General features: G+C 37.4%; 1 protein-coding gene across 1 annotated transcript in view; it reads left to right on the top strand.

Annotated features, from left to right (window-relative positions):
• NUP205 (nucleoporin 205) overlaps positions 1-15,295 on the top strand; it is an 83,396-nt gene that overhangs the window by 30,023 nt on the left and 38,078 nt on the right. The window contains exons 14-23 of the mRNA XM_070465338.1: positions 1,122-1,172; positions 1,692-1,901; positions 5,893-5,992; positions 6,424-6,561; positions 7,707-7,896; positions 8,887-9,007; positions 11,080-11,161; positions 11,422-11,586; positions 11,918-12,042; positions 14,548-14,662. Coding sequence (XP_070321439.1) covers positions 1,122-1,172; positions 1,692-1,901; positions 5,893-5,992; positions 6,424-6,561; positions 7,707-7,896; positions 8,887-9,007; positions 11,080-11,161; positions 11,422-11,586; positions 11,918-12,042; positions 14,548-14,662 — 1,297 coding nt within the window. The remainder of the gene's footprint in view (positions 1-1,121; positions 1,173-1,691; positions 1,902-5,892; positions 5,993-6,423; positions 6,562-7,706; positions 7,897-8,886; positions 9,008-11,079; positions 11,162-11,421; positions 11,587-11,917; positions 12,043-14,547; positions 14,663-15,295) is intronic.

Raw genomic sequence — 15,295 nt, 5'->3', positions numbered from 1 at the left:
CTTGGATTCCTGTGGTATTGAATGGTTTGCCTTGGAAACGAACAAAGATCATTCTGTCGTTTTTGAAATTGCATCCAAGGACTGCATTTTGGACTCTTGTTGACTATGATGGCTACTCCATTTCTTCTAAGGGATTTTTGCCCAAAGCAGTAGATATAATGGTCATCTGAGTTAAATTCACCCATTCCAGTCATTTTAGTTCACTGATACCTAAAATGTCAACGTTCACTCTTGCCATCTCCTGTTTGACCATTTACCATGATTCACGGACCTAACATTCCAGGTTCCTATGCAATATTGCTTTTTACAGCATCGGACCTTGCTTCCATCATGAGTCACATTCACAACTGGGTGTTGTTTTTGCTTTGGCTCCATCCCTTCATTCTTTCTCGATTTATTTCTCCACTGGTCTCCAGTAGCATGTTGGGTACCTACCGAACTGGGGAGTTCATCTTTCAGTGTCCTATCTTTTTGCCTTTTCATACTGTTCATGGGGTTCTCAAGGCAAGGATACTGAAGTGGTTTGCCATTCCCTTTTCCCGTGGACCACATTCTGTCAGACCTAAGTGCTTAGTGCTTCTTTATACCTGAGATGATGTGTGATTGGGTTTGGACATTTCTGTCTTAGATAAGGCTAACTGACACTGAGTATAATTATATACCAGAGACTATTTATGCCTCCAGCACGGTCAGGACAGAACTTCTTAACCCAAAACTTCTGTTCACATAAGAGACCTGTTAACAAATTTACTTCTTGGATTTTTGGTGCCAACAGTAGGGCTGGTTGTAAAAAAGACTAGTGTCTTGAACATCGCTGAGATTTCATCCCATAGATCCTTTTAAGGTTTATTCCTAAAATATCTGAGAATAAGTTTGTTGAAAACACATCTTGTGTGCACTTAAGAAATTGCCAGTTTTCTGAAGCCCAGGTAATTGGAAGTTCTCCCTGAATGTGGACACAGTTGCTCATGAAAGTTCATGAGAGACTTCTCAGTTGTCATTTCAATTGACATTGTAAATTGGTGGGTGATGTATGTGACTATTATATTATTGCAAAGCCACTGATTTTCACTGATCAATGAGGAATGCTCCTAACATTGCATTCTTCTTCTTATTTTAAGATACTGCAGACTGTTCGGGTTCCAAGCCAGAGGCAAGCAATTGGTATTGAGGTAAAATTTTCCTTTTAGTTTAAATTCTATAGTCATGCATTCACATGATGAAAAGACTAAGAAAAATATATTCGTACCGTATTAAGTTTCTGTAGTTTTCAGATTTGATATGTTTTCATTTGAGGGTTTTCTGTGCTGAAATGGTGACGAAACTTTATGAAAGAGATCAAAACACTTGGTTTCAGAGCTGGAAAAGAATGTTAGTGGCAGCCATCCAGACTGAAAGTTTGGTTTGAACTCAATTTAATTTGGCTACTTGGGTCAGCCATGAAGTGCGAATTTACTTGTTTAAGTTTCTTTTTTCGCTCTGTGCCCCCTTCCTCTTTTTTTTAAAGAAACTTTTAAGATATCTGTTTTTAACTTTTGTATCTTTACCTCTGAATAAAAAAATCGTAGTGTCTTTGTGGGTCTTTGGGTGTGATATTATACCAGTAGTAATGAGTTAATGTCTGAAAAATGCTTTGCACTTTAAAGCTAGTGGTTTTATGTTACTGAACTTCCTTTATTTTTCTTTGGAAGGTGGAACTAAATGAAATAGAATCCCGGTGTGAAGAATACCCTTTAACTCGCGCCTTTTGCCAGTTAATTAGTACCCTGGTGGAGAGCTCCTTTCCTTCTAATTTGGGTGCTGGGCTGCGGCCCCCTGGTTTTGACCCCTACTTGCAGTTCCTACGAGATTCCGTGTTTCTCCGATTCCGTACAAGGGCTTACCGGAGAGCAGCTGAAAAGGTTATGTTCAGAGAAAAACTTTTGTCTCCTTATTTATTTTATTGCTGTTTTTTCTTTTTTAGAGGTATGAGATGCTATAAATTCATTTTAGCTTTTGAAAGTAAAATCTATGGTCTTATACTGACATATCCATGGTCTGATTGGTTTAAATGTATTAAAAAATACATTCAGGCGTTAAAATCAGAGCACTGACTCTTTAGAGATCAGTAATTTAATTGATTTATAACAGAGAAGCACACTGCTGGCTTTATGATGATACTTTGATTATGGTCTCAAAGAGGGGAGAGTATTACTATTTGCTTTATAAAATACAGTACAGTCTAAGAAATGAGGGTTAATATGCATTTTCAAGAATACATCTGGTGTTCAAAGCAGGATATGTTCCCTTGCCACATAAGTTTGATTTCTTTAGTTTCTCTTCAGAAGTCCTTGTTTTCTCAATTTCTGTTCTTAGTTTTTCTCCCAACTTTTTCCCAGTTTCCTCACTTAATTTTCAGATTTGAGTCTGGTTATACCAAAAAAAAAAAAAAAAAAGTGTGCATCCCTCATAGCTCAGTCGGTAAAGAATCTGCCTGCAGTGCAGGAGACCCAGGTTTTGTTCTTGGGTTGGGAAGATCTCCTGGAGAAGGAAATGGCAACCCACTCCAGTATTCTTGACTGGAGAATCCCATAGAGAGAGGAGCCTCGTGTTCTACAGTCCATGGGGTCACACGAGTAGAACATGACTTAACTATTGAAAGGTTGTTGCTGAACGATTAGACGCGGGATTCTTGGCCTCCGGAGGAGACAAATTCAATCCGGGGCCAGAGACGAGGCTGGATTGCTCAGAGCATTTGTGTAATAAAGTTTTATTAAAGTATAAAGGAGATAGAGAAAGCTTCTGACATAGGCATCAGAAGAGGGCAAAAGAGTACCTGCCTCCTAGTCTTTAGATGTATGTTATATAGTCACTCACAGTCTGCTAATGAAAAGAATGTCGTAAAATTTGGAATGGCACCAGATAATTCATCTCTGGCCATAAAACGATTGACTTGAATCTTGTAGAAGGGCATAATACCAACAAATAGTTTCGTTTACATAGATTAGGGGAACAATACCTGAGTAAGTAAGTTAGGCCATTTGGCGGAACCAACTTGAAGATAGAGTCTGGGGTTCATTAACATAGCTTAAGACAACATTTCCATACAAAAAAGAGTGTAGTTAGCTTCAGGTGAGACCAGGTGTCATGGCCACACCGCATGTTGAGAGAAACCTCCTTTTAAATTTGTATAGAGAAGGAAAGACATATCGCTGGTTTGTTTCTTCCTGCCATTTAAGAGAGATAAAAATGTCTGGCACCTGCAGCCTCTTTTTTTCCATTTGGAGACCCCCGGCCTTCCTGCCTGTTACCCTCTCACTATTAAACCACCAACCACCACCACCAATTTAATTGATATGAAGTCATAGTCATTAAGTCTTTAATTGAACAAATTTTGACCAAATCGAACCAAAAATGATATACCTTTGGCAGTTGGAAACACACTATCCTTTATTGGGATGATTTAGGATAGGGTTGAAATAAGTTTTAACTTGCACACCATTTAATATTGGTTAGTAAGTAGCACTTCTTGGTTGTGGAGTCTTGGCTTAGTGGGAAGGCATATTGTGATTCGTCAGATATGTAAGCCTTGGAGAGAGGCCATATTTGCTCTGGTTGTAGTACACTCACAACTGAGCTTTTGTATATATCATCTTATGTAATTATAATATTACTGCAAGGCAGGTACTATTAATATTCCCATTTTACAGATGGAGGCTTAGCAAAGTTAAGGAACTTGCCTAAGGTCCAGGACCAGGATTTGAACCTAGGACTCTGATTCCAGATCCAGGCTCATAACCACTAAGCTATGTAAGAGACCCTTTCAGGTTCTGACTTAATTCACTTTAGTCTATAATACTGTTTATTGGTTCACAGAATACCCTTGCGGACAGAATACCTTATAGGGACAGTTCTAGTTTATTTTTATAGTTTGGTGTTTTTGAACCTGTTGGGTTTATTTGTTGTTGTATTAATGATTATAAAATAATTTAGTTCATGCTACTTTGGGAAATTAGGAAAATATAGAAAAATATGTGAAGAAATTACATCACCCATAATCTTGTTGCCAAAGGAAGGGATAAACTGCTTTTATTCTTTTTCCTTTGCATATCTACTTAAATTGAGATAATTAGTGGCATTAGCTTATATCCCTTTTTGGCCACTAAACATAGTATTATGAGGATTTTTTTCATGCTATTAAAGATTCTTTGAGAAGAGTCTTTTTAATGACTGCATAATCATTACTTGTATCTGATATAGCTAATTTTTCATTGCTATGTTATCGGACATAGTTTGTTTCTAATATTTAGTCCCAGATAGCTGAAGTTTATTTTTTGACAGTTGCTTTATAAGTTTTGCTTCTCATGTGGTTAAAAATCGATACCAACAGGGGTGTATGTTTTATTAAAGGCCTAGTATTATCTTATTAACATGTATTTCCTAATTGGATTAAAGCATTAATAGCAGTCATGCCTCATTAATAAAAGTCATTTCAGTTAGATAATGGATGCTAACAATTGCAGTCTCTTCAACAAAATGTTCTGATACTTTTTGGCATTTCTTTTAATTATCTTACTTACTTTTTCTTAAAAAGGTCAGTGTGACCCAAGGGTTTAGAGCTTTAGTCAGCCACTCTTTTTCTGTGCTTATTATTTTTCACCTGTGCATTTTTATATTTCTATCACTGCTGCTCTTCCAGCTACCAATGATTTCCTAACATTTTACCCTAAGAAAATTTCCCTCAGTTTTGTGAATTTATTTCACTAGAAGGTCTTTTTTAGGTTTAATTTGTGTTGTTATATTTTAGAACACTAACTTGTCACAAAAACAGTGCTTTGCATTGAGATAAATAAATATAAACAGTGTTTGGGGCAGCATATATATTTACTAAACCTAAAGTCGTTTATCATGTGGTGATAAACACTTTTTTATTTAAATAAATGATTTTGAAAAATTTAGAAAATAGAGAGAAATGAATAATTAAACAAGATAAATTAAAATTAAGATTGTCTTAGTCCTAGTTTTAAAAATCAGCTTTGATAAAATTATATGCAGTGGAAATAATGACTAAAGTAATAATCTTAAAAACCACTGTCTACAGTTACTAGACTCAGCCTTATTAAAATTTTATGTAGTAGATTTTTTTAAACAGAGTTTAATTTTATTGTCTGTACAGTTATGTCTGTACAATATATTTTCCCTTTGGCATAAATATTTTTCCTTGGTGTTACATAGCTTTTAAAAACATTTTAAACAAAGAGGTGAAGATGAGGTCATTTGGAGGAGGCCTACCAGTGATTCGTAACTTTGGCTAGAGCCATGAACCAGCTCTGGGAATTAGAAGTGAGGGGCTGGACCTTCAGCACTTTGGCTGCCAAGCTTTATGGTCTCTGGAAATCATTCAGTGCTCTGAGCTTTACTTGCTTCACCTGCAAAATAAGAGTTGATGAGATATTTTCTCAGATCCTGTCCAGCTGAGATCCTTAGAGAAACTGAATGTTTGATGCTTTTGGAGAAGTGTTCAAATGTGATGGTTTTTCATTATAAATTGAACTAGATTTATGAACTAAATTTATTTATAAATTTTAATTTATAAATGGAACTCTGTATGGCTAGATATTGGGTGCTTTAGATTTGTTAACAGAGCTCAAATATCTGCCGTAGAAATGTTACTTTTTTAGAAATGTTTCTTTTACTAATTCTTTTATACCTGTTTTACCTTGAAAAACTAGCTAGTCCACTGTCCTTAGCAAAACAAAGCAGAATGAATTAGGCTTTCTGTATTGCTTCAAATACACAAAGTAGAAAAGGGACTTCACACATTTTCTGGAGGAAAGTGAGAGGGGTGAAAAACTTACCCAGTCTATCACCTTGAATTGTTATTGTTACTGAAATATTTGTGTCTTTCTGTAGTGGGAAGTTGCTGAGGTGGTTTTGGAGGTGTTTTATAAATTACTCAGAGATTATGAACCTCAACTTGAAGATTTTGTGGATCAGTTTGTGGAACTACAAGGTAATTTAATTCTGTCACTTTCAAAGTGTCAGCTATTTATAAATCTATTCATAATCTATAAATTACTATACATAAGATGTAAATTACTTCTGGTTATAAACTAAATTATAATTTTATATGTTTTGTTACATTGTTTTAGTCATTTTGATTGTTCTAAGCAAGAGAAAATAAAGTAAAAATTTCGCTGAATGAAAAGAGTAAGAGCATTGCCTACAGATTAACAAGTTAGATGTCAGCGTACATGTGAACCACTCTGTGCACATCAGCCCTTTCGGAAATAACCATTGTGTATAGTTTGTGTCACTGTCTCTAAATTGAAGCTTGCTTCATTTGCTTAGATACTATTTAATTCACAAATCTCATGCTTCATAAAAAGGGTGTGACAAAAGTACTAATTCACCATCTCTTGGACTATGTTATGTTCTATTTAGGAGAAGAAATCATAGCCTATAAGCCACCAGGATTCAGTCTGATGTACCACCTTCTGAATGAGTCACCAATGCTGGAGCTTGCCCTTAGTTTACTGGAGGAAGGCGTTAAACAGCTCGACACCTACGCTCCTTTCCCTGGTATGTGCCTGACTGTCTTCATAGCTTGAAAACAGTTTGCTGTTTTTGTCATGTGTAAATTGAAGCTTTGAAGTAGATGACATCTTAACTTCTTTTCACCGTAAGATTTTCTCTGTGTCTACAGTATTGTTTTAGTGAGTCATGCCATCAAAGTAAATTAAAAGTGAGAGCAGCCTGAAATACAGAGACTCTCACTGTAACTGTCTCATTGCGGGGTCTTTGGTAGGTAATCATAGTTATCTCTTACAACTTTAACATCTCTAAATTTTTTTTTTTTAACATCTCTAAATTTAAAGTACTTTTTGTTTCATTTTCTCCATAGTATTTGTAAAAGCACTTACTATAGTGCGTGGTACATGGTGTTCAATAAATTTCATTTACTATTGCTATAAGTTATTATTATATTAAGTGCTTACTGTGCATTTGGCAATTTTAAAAGCTCATTACATGTATTAATGTATTTAACCTGTATGAAAGGCCTGTGTGGTAGATAATATTATTTCCATTTAATGAATAAGGAAATTGATGCATGAAGGGGTTTCACATCTTCCTCCAGGGTCAAGGATATGATTTGAGCTTAGGTAATTTGACTCCAGAGCCCATGAGTTTTAAGTTTGAATGGTGGCACTATATGTAGCTCTTGTTTATATTTTCTGCCTCTTTATTTTCCAAATTTTCCACAGTGGTTATGTATTATTCTACATAATAGAATGTACAGCTTCTCAGCCTCAGCACCACTGGCATTTTTGGCAGAATAATTCTTTAATGTGAAGGCTGTCCTGTGTGTTGTAGACCTCTACCCACTAGATGCCTGTACTGCATCCCTTGCTGTGACAATCAAAAGTCTCCAGGTATTGCCAGATGTCCTCTGGGGCCAGACTCACTCCCATCTGAGAACTCTGCTCTAAATAATTAGGGAAAGAATGCAGGAAAACTTACTGAGAAGCCATTGCATTAAATTAATCTGAGTCACAAAAGTTACAGTGACTTGTCTGAGTGAGCAGTTCTGTGAAGTTACTGCTAAAGGTTTGAAAACTTGAGGACTTTTTGAATCTGGAACTTACCCTTTATCTTGTTTTCCTGAGAATTGATTCTGAGTTTCTAAGATTCATGTAGAACTTTCTAACTTTGACTTTGCTCTGTAGGAAAGAAGCGCCTGGAGAAAGCAGTGCAGCATTGCCTTGCACTTCTCAATCTTACTCTGCAGAAGGAAAACCTCTTCATGGATCTGCTGAGAGAGAGTCAGCTGGCTCTGATCGTCTCTCCGTTAGAACAGCTATTGCAGGGAATCAATCCCAGAACCAAGAAGGCGGATAATGTGGTGAACATTGCCAGGTGAGTTCCGTGTGTAGGTAGAGAAGTGACGACGTGAGTCAGATGGCATTCTAACTTTGATGTCCAAATCTGATCAGATCCGTAAGGCATCACTGAAGCATTTTTTTGGTCTCATTTTATTATTGTTGTCTTTTGCGTCTCTGATTTTAATGACTCTGGACCTTGTAATTTTTCTTCTTTCTAATTCTTCTTTCTAATTTCTTTTTCTTCTTAATTCTAATATTATGCCCTAAATATTTCAAAGTATAAAATGACATAATCTTAATATTGTCTTCTTTAGGGAAGTTGGATGTTGGAGAATATAGGGTCGGGGAGCAAACTTTTCATTGTGTGTTTGAGCCTCTGGTGGTTTGCTGGCAATGCTTAGTGTTCTATAAATGGTGGGCACATCATCCCAGTCTCTGCCTTCAGCTTGACATCATGACGTTCTCCCTGAGTGTGTGGCTGTGTCTACTTTTCCCTTTTTTATAAGGCTATCAGTCGTTGAATTAGGGCTCTCCCCAATGGTCTCATCTTTACTTGGTTAATTATATCTTCAAAGACTGTTTCCAAATAAGATCATTCTGGGTTTGGCTATCAACATGTGGAAACACGATTCAACCCATAACAAGGTTGCTCAGTCCCTTCAGTCGTGTCTGATCCTTTGTGACTCTGTGAACTGTAGCCCGCCAGGCTCCTCTGTCCATGGAATCTCCAGGCAAGAATACTGGAGTGGGCTGCCATGCCCTCCTCCAGGGGTTCTTCCCAACCCAGGGATTGAACCCCAGTCTCCTGTGTCTCCTGCATTGCAGGCAGATTCTTTACCACTGAGCCACCGGTGAAGCCTCCATAACAGGTTACATCTGGTTATTGATAGAAGGGGAAACCTTTGTCTAACTTACCCAAAGTGCAGTATGGGTAGGAGAGCCCTGCTTGTGAATGTTCTGTATTGATTATAGTAAGAAGCAAAAACCCCATCACATGGTTCCTCAAATGTCTTCTGTTTTAAAGATACCTGTACCACGGCAACACTAATCCAGAACTGGCTTTTGAAAGTGCCAAGATCCTCTGCTGTATCTCCTGCAATTCCAATATTCAGATAAAATTGGTTGGAGATTTCACACATGACCAGGTAACTGATTTTTTTACTGCTTTTCTTGTTATTTTTTTGGTACGTCCAGAATACATCTTATTCTTGTATGTGGGAAAATTCTGAGAGTAAGTATATTTGTATATGATGGATAAAAGCCTACCCATGTACTGGGCTATGACTTGTGTTTGATGATAATACCATTCCCAGGGATACTCTTAATACATATACTGTAGTATGTGATTATACTCTTTATCATAGTATGTAACTGTATGGCCTAATGAGAGCATTTAATGTGCTACTCCAAGCACGTGAAAGGGGTGATTAGGTTTGTAAGTGCACCTTCTGTTTTTTGCATCCTTGTTTCACTCTTCGTCAGTTGCCTCTGTGCTGAGTGAGCCTCTGCACTTTTGATTTCACTGATGTGAGTTGTCTGCTTCTGTGGGTTTTTGGTTGTTGTTTGCTGTTGTTTAGTTGCTAACTCATGTCCCAAGTCTTTGTGACCCTGTGGACTGTAGCATGCCTGACTCTTCTGTACATAGGATTTCCCAGGTGAGAATATTGGGAGTGAGTTGCCGTTTCTTTCTCTAGGGGATCTCCCACTACACAGGGGTGGAACCTGTGTCTCCTCCATTGGCAGTCAGATTCCTTCCCACTGAGCTACCAGGGAAGCCTCTGTGGCTTTTTGGTGACCCACAATTGTGTCACTTCATTTGATACACTGTAGAGTATTTTAGATGTTTTCTTCTTTTAGTCTAGTTCTCTTTCTATTGACTGAATATCTATAATTGGAGAATCTATTATTTTTCTTTCTCTTTGTAGACATTCCTCACCTTGTATATTTTATGCTGGAAATCACTGCTCTAGTTAGTTGAAGAATATTATTGGATTTTGGTATTTTGAAACAGGGACTCTTCTGGCATTTTGGGTGGGACAGATCTTCATTTTAGTGTAACTGTCTCTTAAATTGCAGGACTCTTAGCATCCCTGGTCCCCTGCCACTGTCTTTGAGTAGCAGTCTCTGGTCCTGAAGACTCAAAATGCTCTCATATAATTCTAAGGGCATTTTAGAGTGTCAGTACCACCCAGGTTGAGAATCACTATTTATAGTAAATTTTAGATGTGTCTTCTTAAGGGCTTCCCAGGTGGCTCAGTGGTAAAGAATATGCCTGCCAAGCAGGAGACACGGGTTTGATCCCTGGGGAGAATACCAGGGACAGAGTAGCCTGTAGGGCTATAGTCTTATGAGGTTGCAAAGAGTTGGACACAACTTAGCATATGCACACACACACATACACAGAGTTTTTAAAGGAGATAGGGTCGTATCTAATTTCTCAGCCCAGAAATATAAAACTGGTGTAAGTAATACATTTCTAAAGAGAAAAAAATGAGAAATTTATTTTATATTTTATCAATAGCATAGAGTATATAATGAAGAGTTTATGAAATAGCAATTTAATGTTATTGTTTTTAAAAACTAGTTTGATTCTTTGGGAAAGAAAATTAAGCAAGTTTTAAAGCCAATAAACTTTAAAAGTTTTTGTTTCTTATTCATCTTTATTTATTTTTGGCTTTGCTGGGTTTTCTCTGCTTTGTGTGGGCTTTCTCTTGTTGCGGAGAGTAGGGGCTACTCTTCATTGTGATGTGCAGGCTTCTCTTATGGAGCACGGGCTCAAGGCGCCCAGGCCTCGGTAGTTGCAGCCCGTGGGCTCAGGAGTTGTGGTGTGCGGGCTCTAATAGTTGCCACTCATGGGCCTTAGAGCGTGGGTTCAGCAGCTGTGGCACACAGGCTCAGTTACTCCATGGCATGTGGGATCTTCCCGGGCCAGGAATTGAACCTGTGTCCCCTGCTTTGGCAGACAGATTCTTATCCACTGCTCTACCAGTGAAGTCCTCTTTAGTTATTTCTGTAGCAAGCTAAATGGCACTCAGTTAAGGAACTGAGTTTTATATTAATTAAAAATATAACTAAAACCTAATACTTTCCTTGGAGCAGATTTGCCTTTTGCCTTTATAGACAAGTGTTTATAATTATATATCATATTTATCATAGTTTCTCTAATACTTAGAACCTTTTTATAACTTGTCATTTTAAAATCTTTATATGACTTCAGAGTGTAAGTCAGAAGCTGATGGCTGGTTTTGTGGAGTGTTTGGATAGTGAAGATACAGAAGAATTTGTACGTCTAGAAGAGGGTATGTCTTAGATTAACGTGTATTTTTTATTTTATGAAAATAAACTGTTGAATGTCTGGTGGTGACATAAGGGAATTTTGAGAATTTGCTAGCATAACAGTAAATAAGACTTTTGGGAAACCTCTTAAATCTGAACTTAATGTAATAGCTAATCAAATAAACTAAAGCTAAAGAAAACATCTGAGGTTTGAGATACAAGTTCTTTATTTTTCAGTTTGACCCATGGTAACTTTTTATTGCTTTGTTATTTCCACATTTAGGCTCAGAACTTGAAAAGAAATTAGCTGGCATCCGTCATGAAACAAGAATCCACATCTTGAATCTTCTCATTACCTCTCTGGAACGCAACCCACCCAATCTTGCTCTCTACCTGTTGGGCTTTGAATTAAAGAAACCTGTCAGTACCACAAACCTGCAAGACCCAGGTATCGCCACAGGACACATAGCCATTTTTTTTTTTTTTCATATTTGTCGCTAAATGGTTACGTGTTGAATTCTGGGCTTGTGGGATAATTCACTGAAAGAAATAATGTATGAAAAATTGTGTGACAGGTTGATTTTTGGGGGATTTAGGTGAAGTCTGGACAAACTAAGCCTTGGAAAATTAGTATTTAATAAATTTTCTGTATCAGTATTTGAAACGGTATTTACAGCAGAGTGTATGTGTACAAAACTTTAAGTTTTATAAATGTATTCTAAGGTTTTTAATGCTGAAATTTGAAAAGAGAAGCTGAATTTTCTGTTGGTTTCACGCAGGAGTGTTAGGTTGCCCTCGGACCTGCCTTCACGCCATCTTGAACATCTTGGAGAAGGGAACTGAAGGGAGAACAGGCCCGTTGGCAGTGAAGGAATCCCCTCAACTCGCTGAGCTGTGTTACCAGGTATACGGAGGGCTCAACTTTGTAGCGCACCTATGAGAAGAAGCTTATGCTTGAGTCCATCACAGATATGCAAGTACCACGGTAGGACTGAATTGGAATGAGTTCATCTAGTGGTTTGGCCAGTCTTTCATTTATGGGTAAAATCCACAAAGCACAAACTCAAGATTTTATAGATCTATAAGATCCTGTCTGTTGATCTCTTGAAAAGTAAGGGATGGATTTAGACCAGTTGATGCATAAATTTTCCAAGGATGCTGTGTTTCAAGTTGTTTCTTTTTGGTGGAGAGAGTAGTGGATTAGTGGAAACCAGAAGACTTCTGGTTTCTACCTCTGCCCCTTAACTAGCAAAGTCACCTTGGGTCTGCCATGAAACTTCTCTCAGTTTTTAAATTTGTGAAATGGGCTATTGTGACTTCAATGAGAATGCAAGAAAGTAAGGGAAAGTACTTTTTAAGAACCATGTGCATTATAAATATAGCTGTTTGTAAGGTGGTAGATAGTCAAATTAATGAAAGTTTAAACTTTAGTGAGAATTGTTGTTTTACTTGTGTTTTATTCTTTTATTTCTTATTTTCTTCACACTATAAGTATTTTAAGAACTAGGCTTTATAAGATACAACGAATTTCTCAATTTAAGTGACACTCTGATTCTCATTTTCATGGTAAGAAATGCGTCATTAATTTCTGGTAACCTGGAGATTTTTGTTATTCTTCTGTTTTTCTCTTTGTTATTCTTTACTGTCGTCTTCTATCCTCTGGCTCTCCAAACTTCACTTCTCAGTACTGCAGCTCAGTCTTCCTGTAAATCCCTTAATGAGGGAACAAACTTGCTGTATATTTTAGCACAGTGTTACTGATTATGATGTACTTAGGTAGAAGCAATTGATAAGGTTAATCATCTGGGTTAAAGGAGTTAGGCAGGTGTAAGAAGTGAATAAAACCAGATTTAAGACAAATAGGTGGGGAGAGGAGCCAGGGGAGAGGAGAATCCAGCAGACTGGAGACTGTCTACTCTGCTGCTCAGCCCCTGCTGATTTTTACCCTGTTGGAATGCAGACCCTGGTTTCCCAGATCCTCTGCTTTCCTAAACACTATACTGGCCAAACAAATCATGTCTAAACCAATAGATTGCCAGTTTAATACATATGCTCTGTGACTCAAAATGTGGACCAACATCAGCAGCATCACCTCCTGGGACCTTGTTAGTGCAGAATTTCAGGCCCTACTCCAGCCCTTCTGGGTCAGAATCTACATTTTTAACAAGGAACACTGCTCTGTTGTTAACGTAACAGGTGTCCTTTACCTCTAGGTTTATACTTCACTGTGTTTCAGAAAAAAATTAAACCTCTAAGAAGAGCTTGTTTAAAAGTAAATCTAATTATGTGAAAGGGAAACACTCTGGGCCTGTTGACACCTTCATCATCCAGCAGCACACGGCTGTCTGACTGAAGAGCTGACACGGAGCCTTGTGCCTTTGCTATCTTCCCTTGAACAGTGGAGAGTTTTCCTACTTGGTCTTGGAAGCTAGGAAGGGTGTCAGGCAAACCCTGGAGAGTGGCTTGGCATGCTTTTGGAATTCACGTTCTTTGTCCTTCTCCCTCGAGCAGTATTACCTCCCCCATATCTTGGAGCATCTGTTCTTGTATCTTCTTAACTCACCAGCTACTATGAATAACTTGATTTTGTTTTGAGAAGTTCAGTATTTATAGTTTCAAAAACAATACAATATCAAAGCTGTTTGAAAGACAAGCATATGTCTGCAAGTATTTAAGCTTTACCTTGTGTCCCCTTCCTATCTTTTCCTTGTATATGTGAAATACATATGTACAATTTTGTGTCCTTCCCTCCCCCCGAGGGAGGGGAGACACTTTCTATGCTGCTACAATATAAATTACACTTAGGTTGTTTCCAGGTTTTTTTACTCTGCTTTACTCAGTGTCTTTAGTTATGCTTTGTTGTTTTGTATTTTTCTTAAGACTGTGTTTCTAGATCTATATTGAATTTACATTCAGTTGTTACTGATTTTATAAAGTCACAGAGAACACTGAACTGGTGAATACTGAACCATTGCTCTTTGGGAATACATAGGATTAAATTCCCACAAGGGATTCTTAGATACCAACGATTATATCAACTAATTAATATATAACCTTGGTTTTTAGAAGTTACTTCCGAGTAATTTGCTGCTAATAATAGTTAAAATACTAAAACTTACTATTTAACTGCATGTATATATGTTAATGTATTTGGGGTGATTTAAGATTAGTCCTATGAGAGTGTTGTTGTCAGCATTCTCCTGTTGCATTTCAGTGTATTTGGAGTCAGTGTGCTAAGAACTGCTTTTACTCTGTGTTTTTGTTTTATATGTACATGTGTTTATCCTTTTTGATTTAGTATTTATGGGTCTTAGTTTACACTTAGTAGATTTAAGGTCAACCTTTTTATTAAAATCTATAATATAAAAAGCTGATTTGGGGATTTTCTTATGTTATTGTAATTCTGTAGGTGATTTACCAGTTATGTGCATGCTCTGATACATCTGGTCCTACCATGAGGTACTTGAGAACCAGCCAGGACTTCTTATTTTCTCAGTTGCAGCATTTGCCATTTTCTAACAAAGGTAGGACATTTTCCTCCTTTATTATTAAAACAAATGTGTAAAGTCTGTGTTGAGTGATTTTAATTTTATAGTATTTTGGGGTAGCATTTAGACAAGTCCAAGTCTATGCCCAAACCAGTAATGCTGAAGAAGTTAATCCAAGTCTGCGCCCTGACCAGTAATGTTGAAGAAGCTGAAGTTGAATGGTTCTAAGAAGACCTACAAGACCTTCTAGAACTAACACCCAAAAAAGATGTCCTTTTCATTATAGGGGACTGGAATGCAAAAGTAGGCAAATTTGGAGTACAGAATGAAGCAGGGCAAAGGCTAATAGAGTTTTGCCAAGAGAAAGCACTGGTCATAGTAAACACCCTCTTCCAACAACACGAGAGATGACTCTACACATGGACATCACCAGATGGTCAACACTGAAATCAGATTGATTATATTCTGTGCAGCCAAAGGTGGAGAAGCTCTGTACAGTCAGCAAAAACAATACCAGGAGCTGACTGTAGCTCAGATCATGAACTCTTTATTGCCAAATGAGACTTCAATTGAAGAAAGTAGGGAAACCCACTAGACCATTCAGGTATGACCTAAATCAAATCCCTTGTGATTATACAGTGGAAGTGAGAAATAGATTTACGAGACTAG

The sequence above is a fragment of the Odocoileus virginianus genome, chromosome 1 (assembly GCF_023699985.2).
Source record: "Odocoileus virginianus isolate 20LAN1187 ecotype Illinois chromosome 1, Ovbor_1.2, whole genome shotgun sequence".
NCBI lineage: Eukaryota > Metazoa > Chordata > Mammalia > Artiodactyla > Cervidae > Odocoileus > Odocoileus virginianus.
This window is presented reverse-complemented; position numbering and strand designations above follow the sequence as displayed.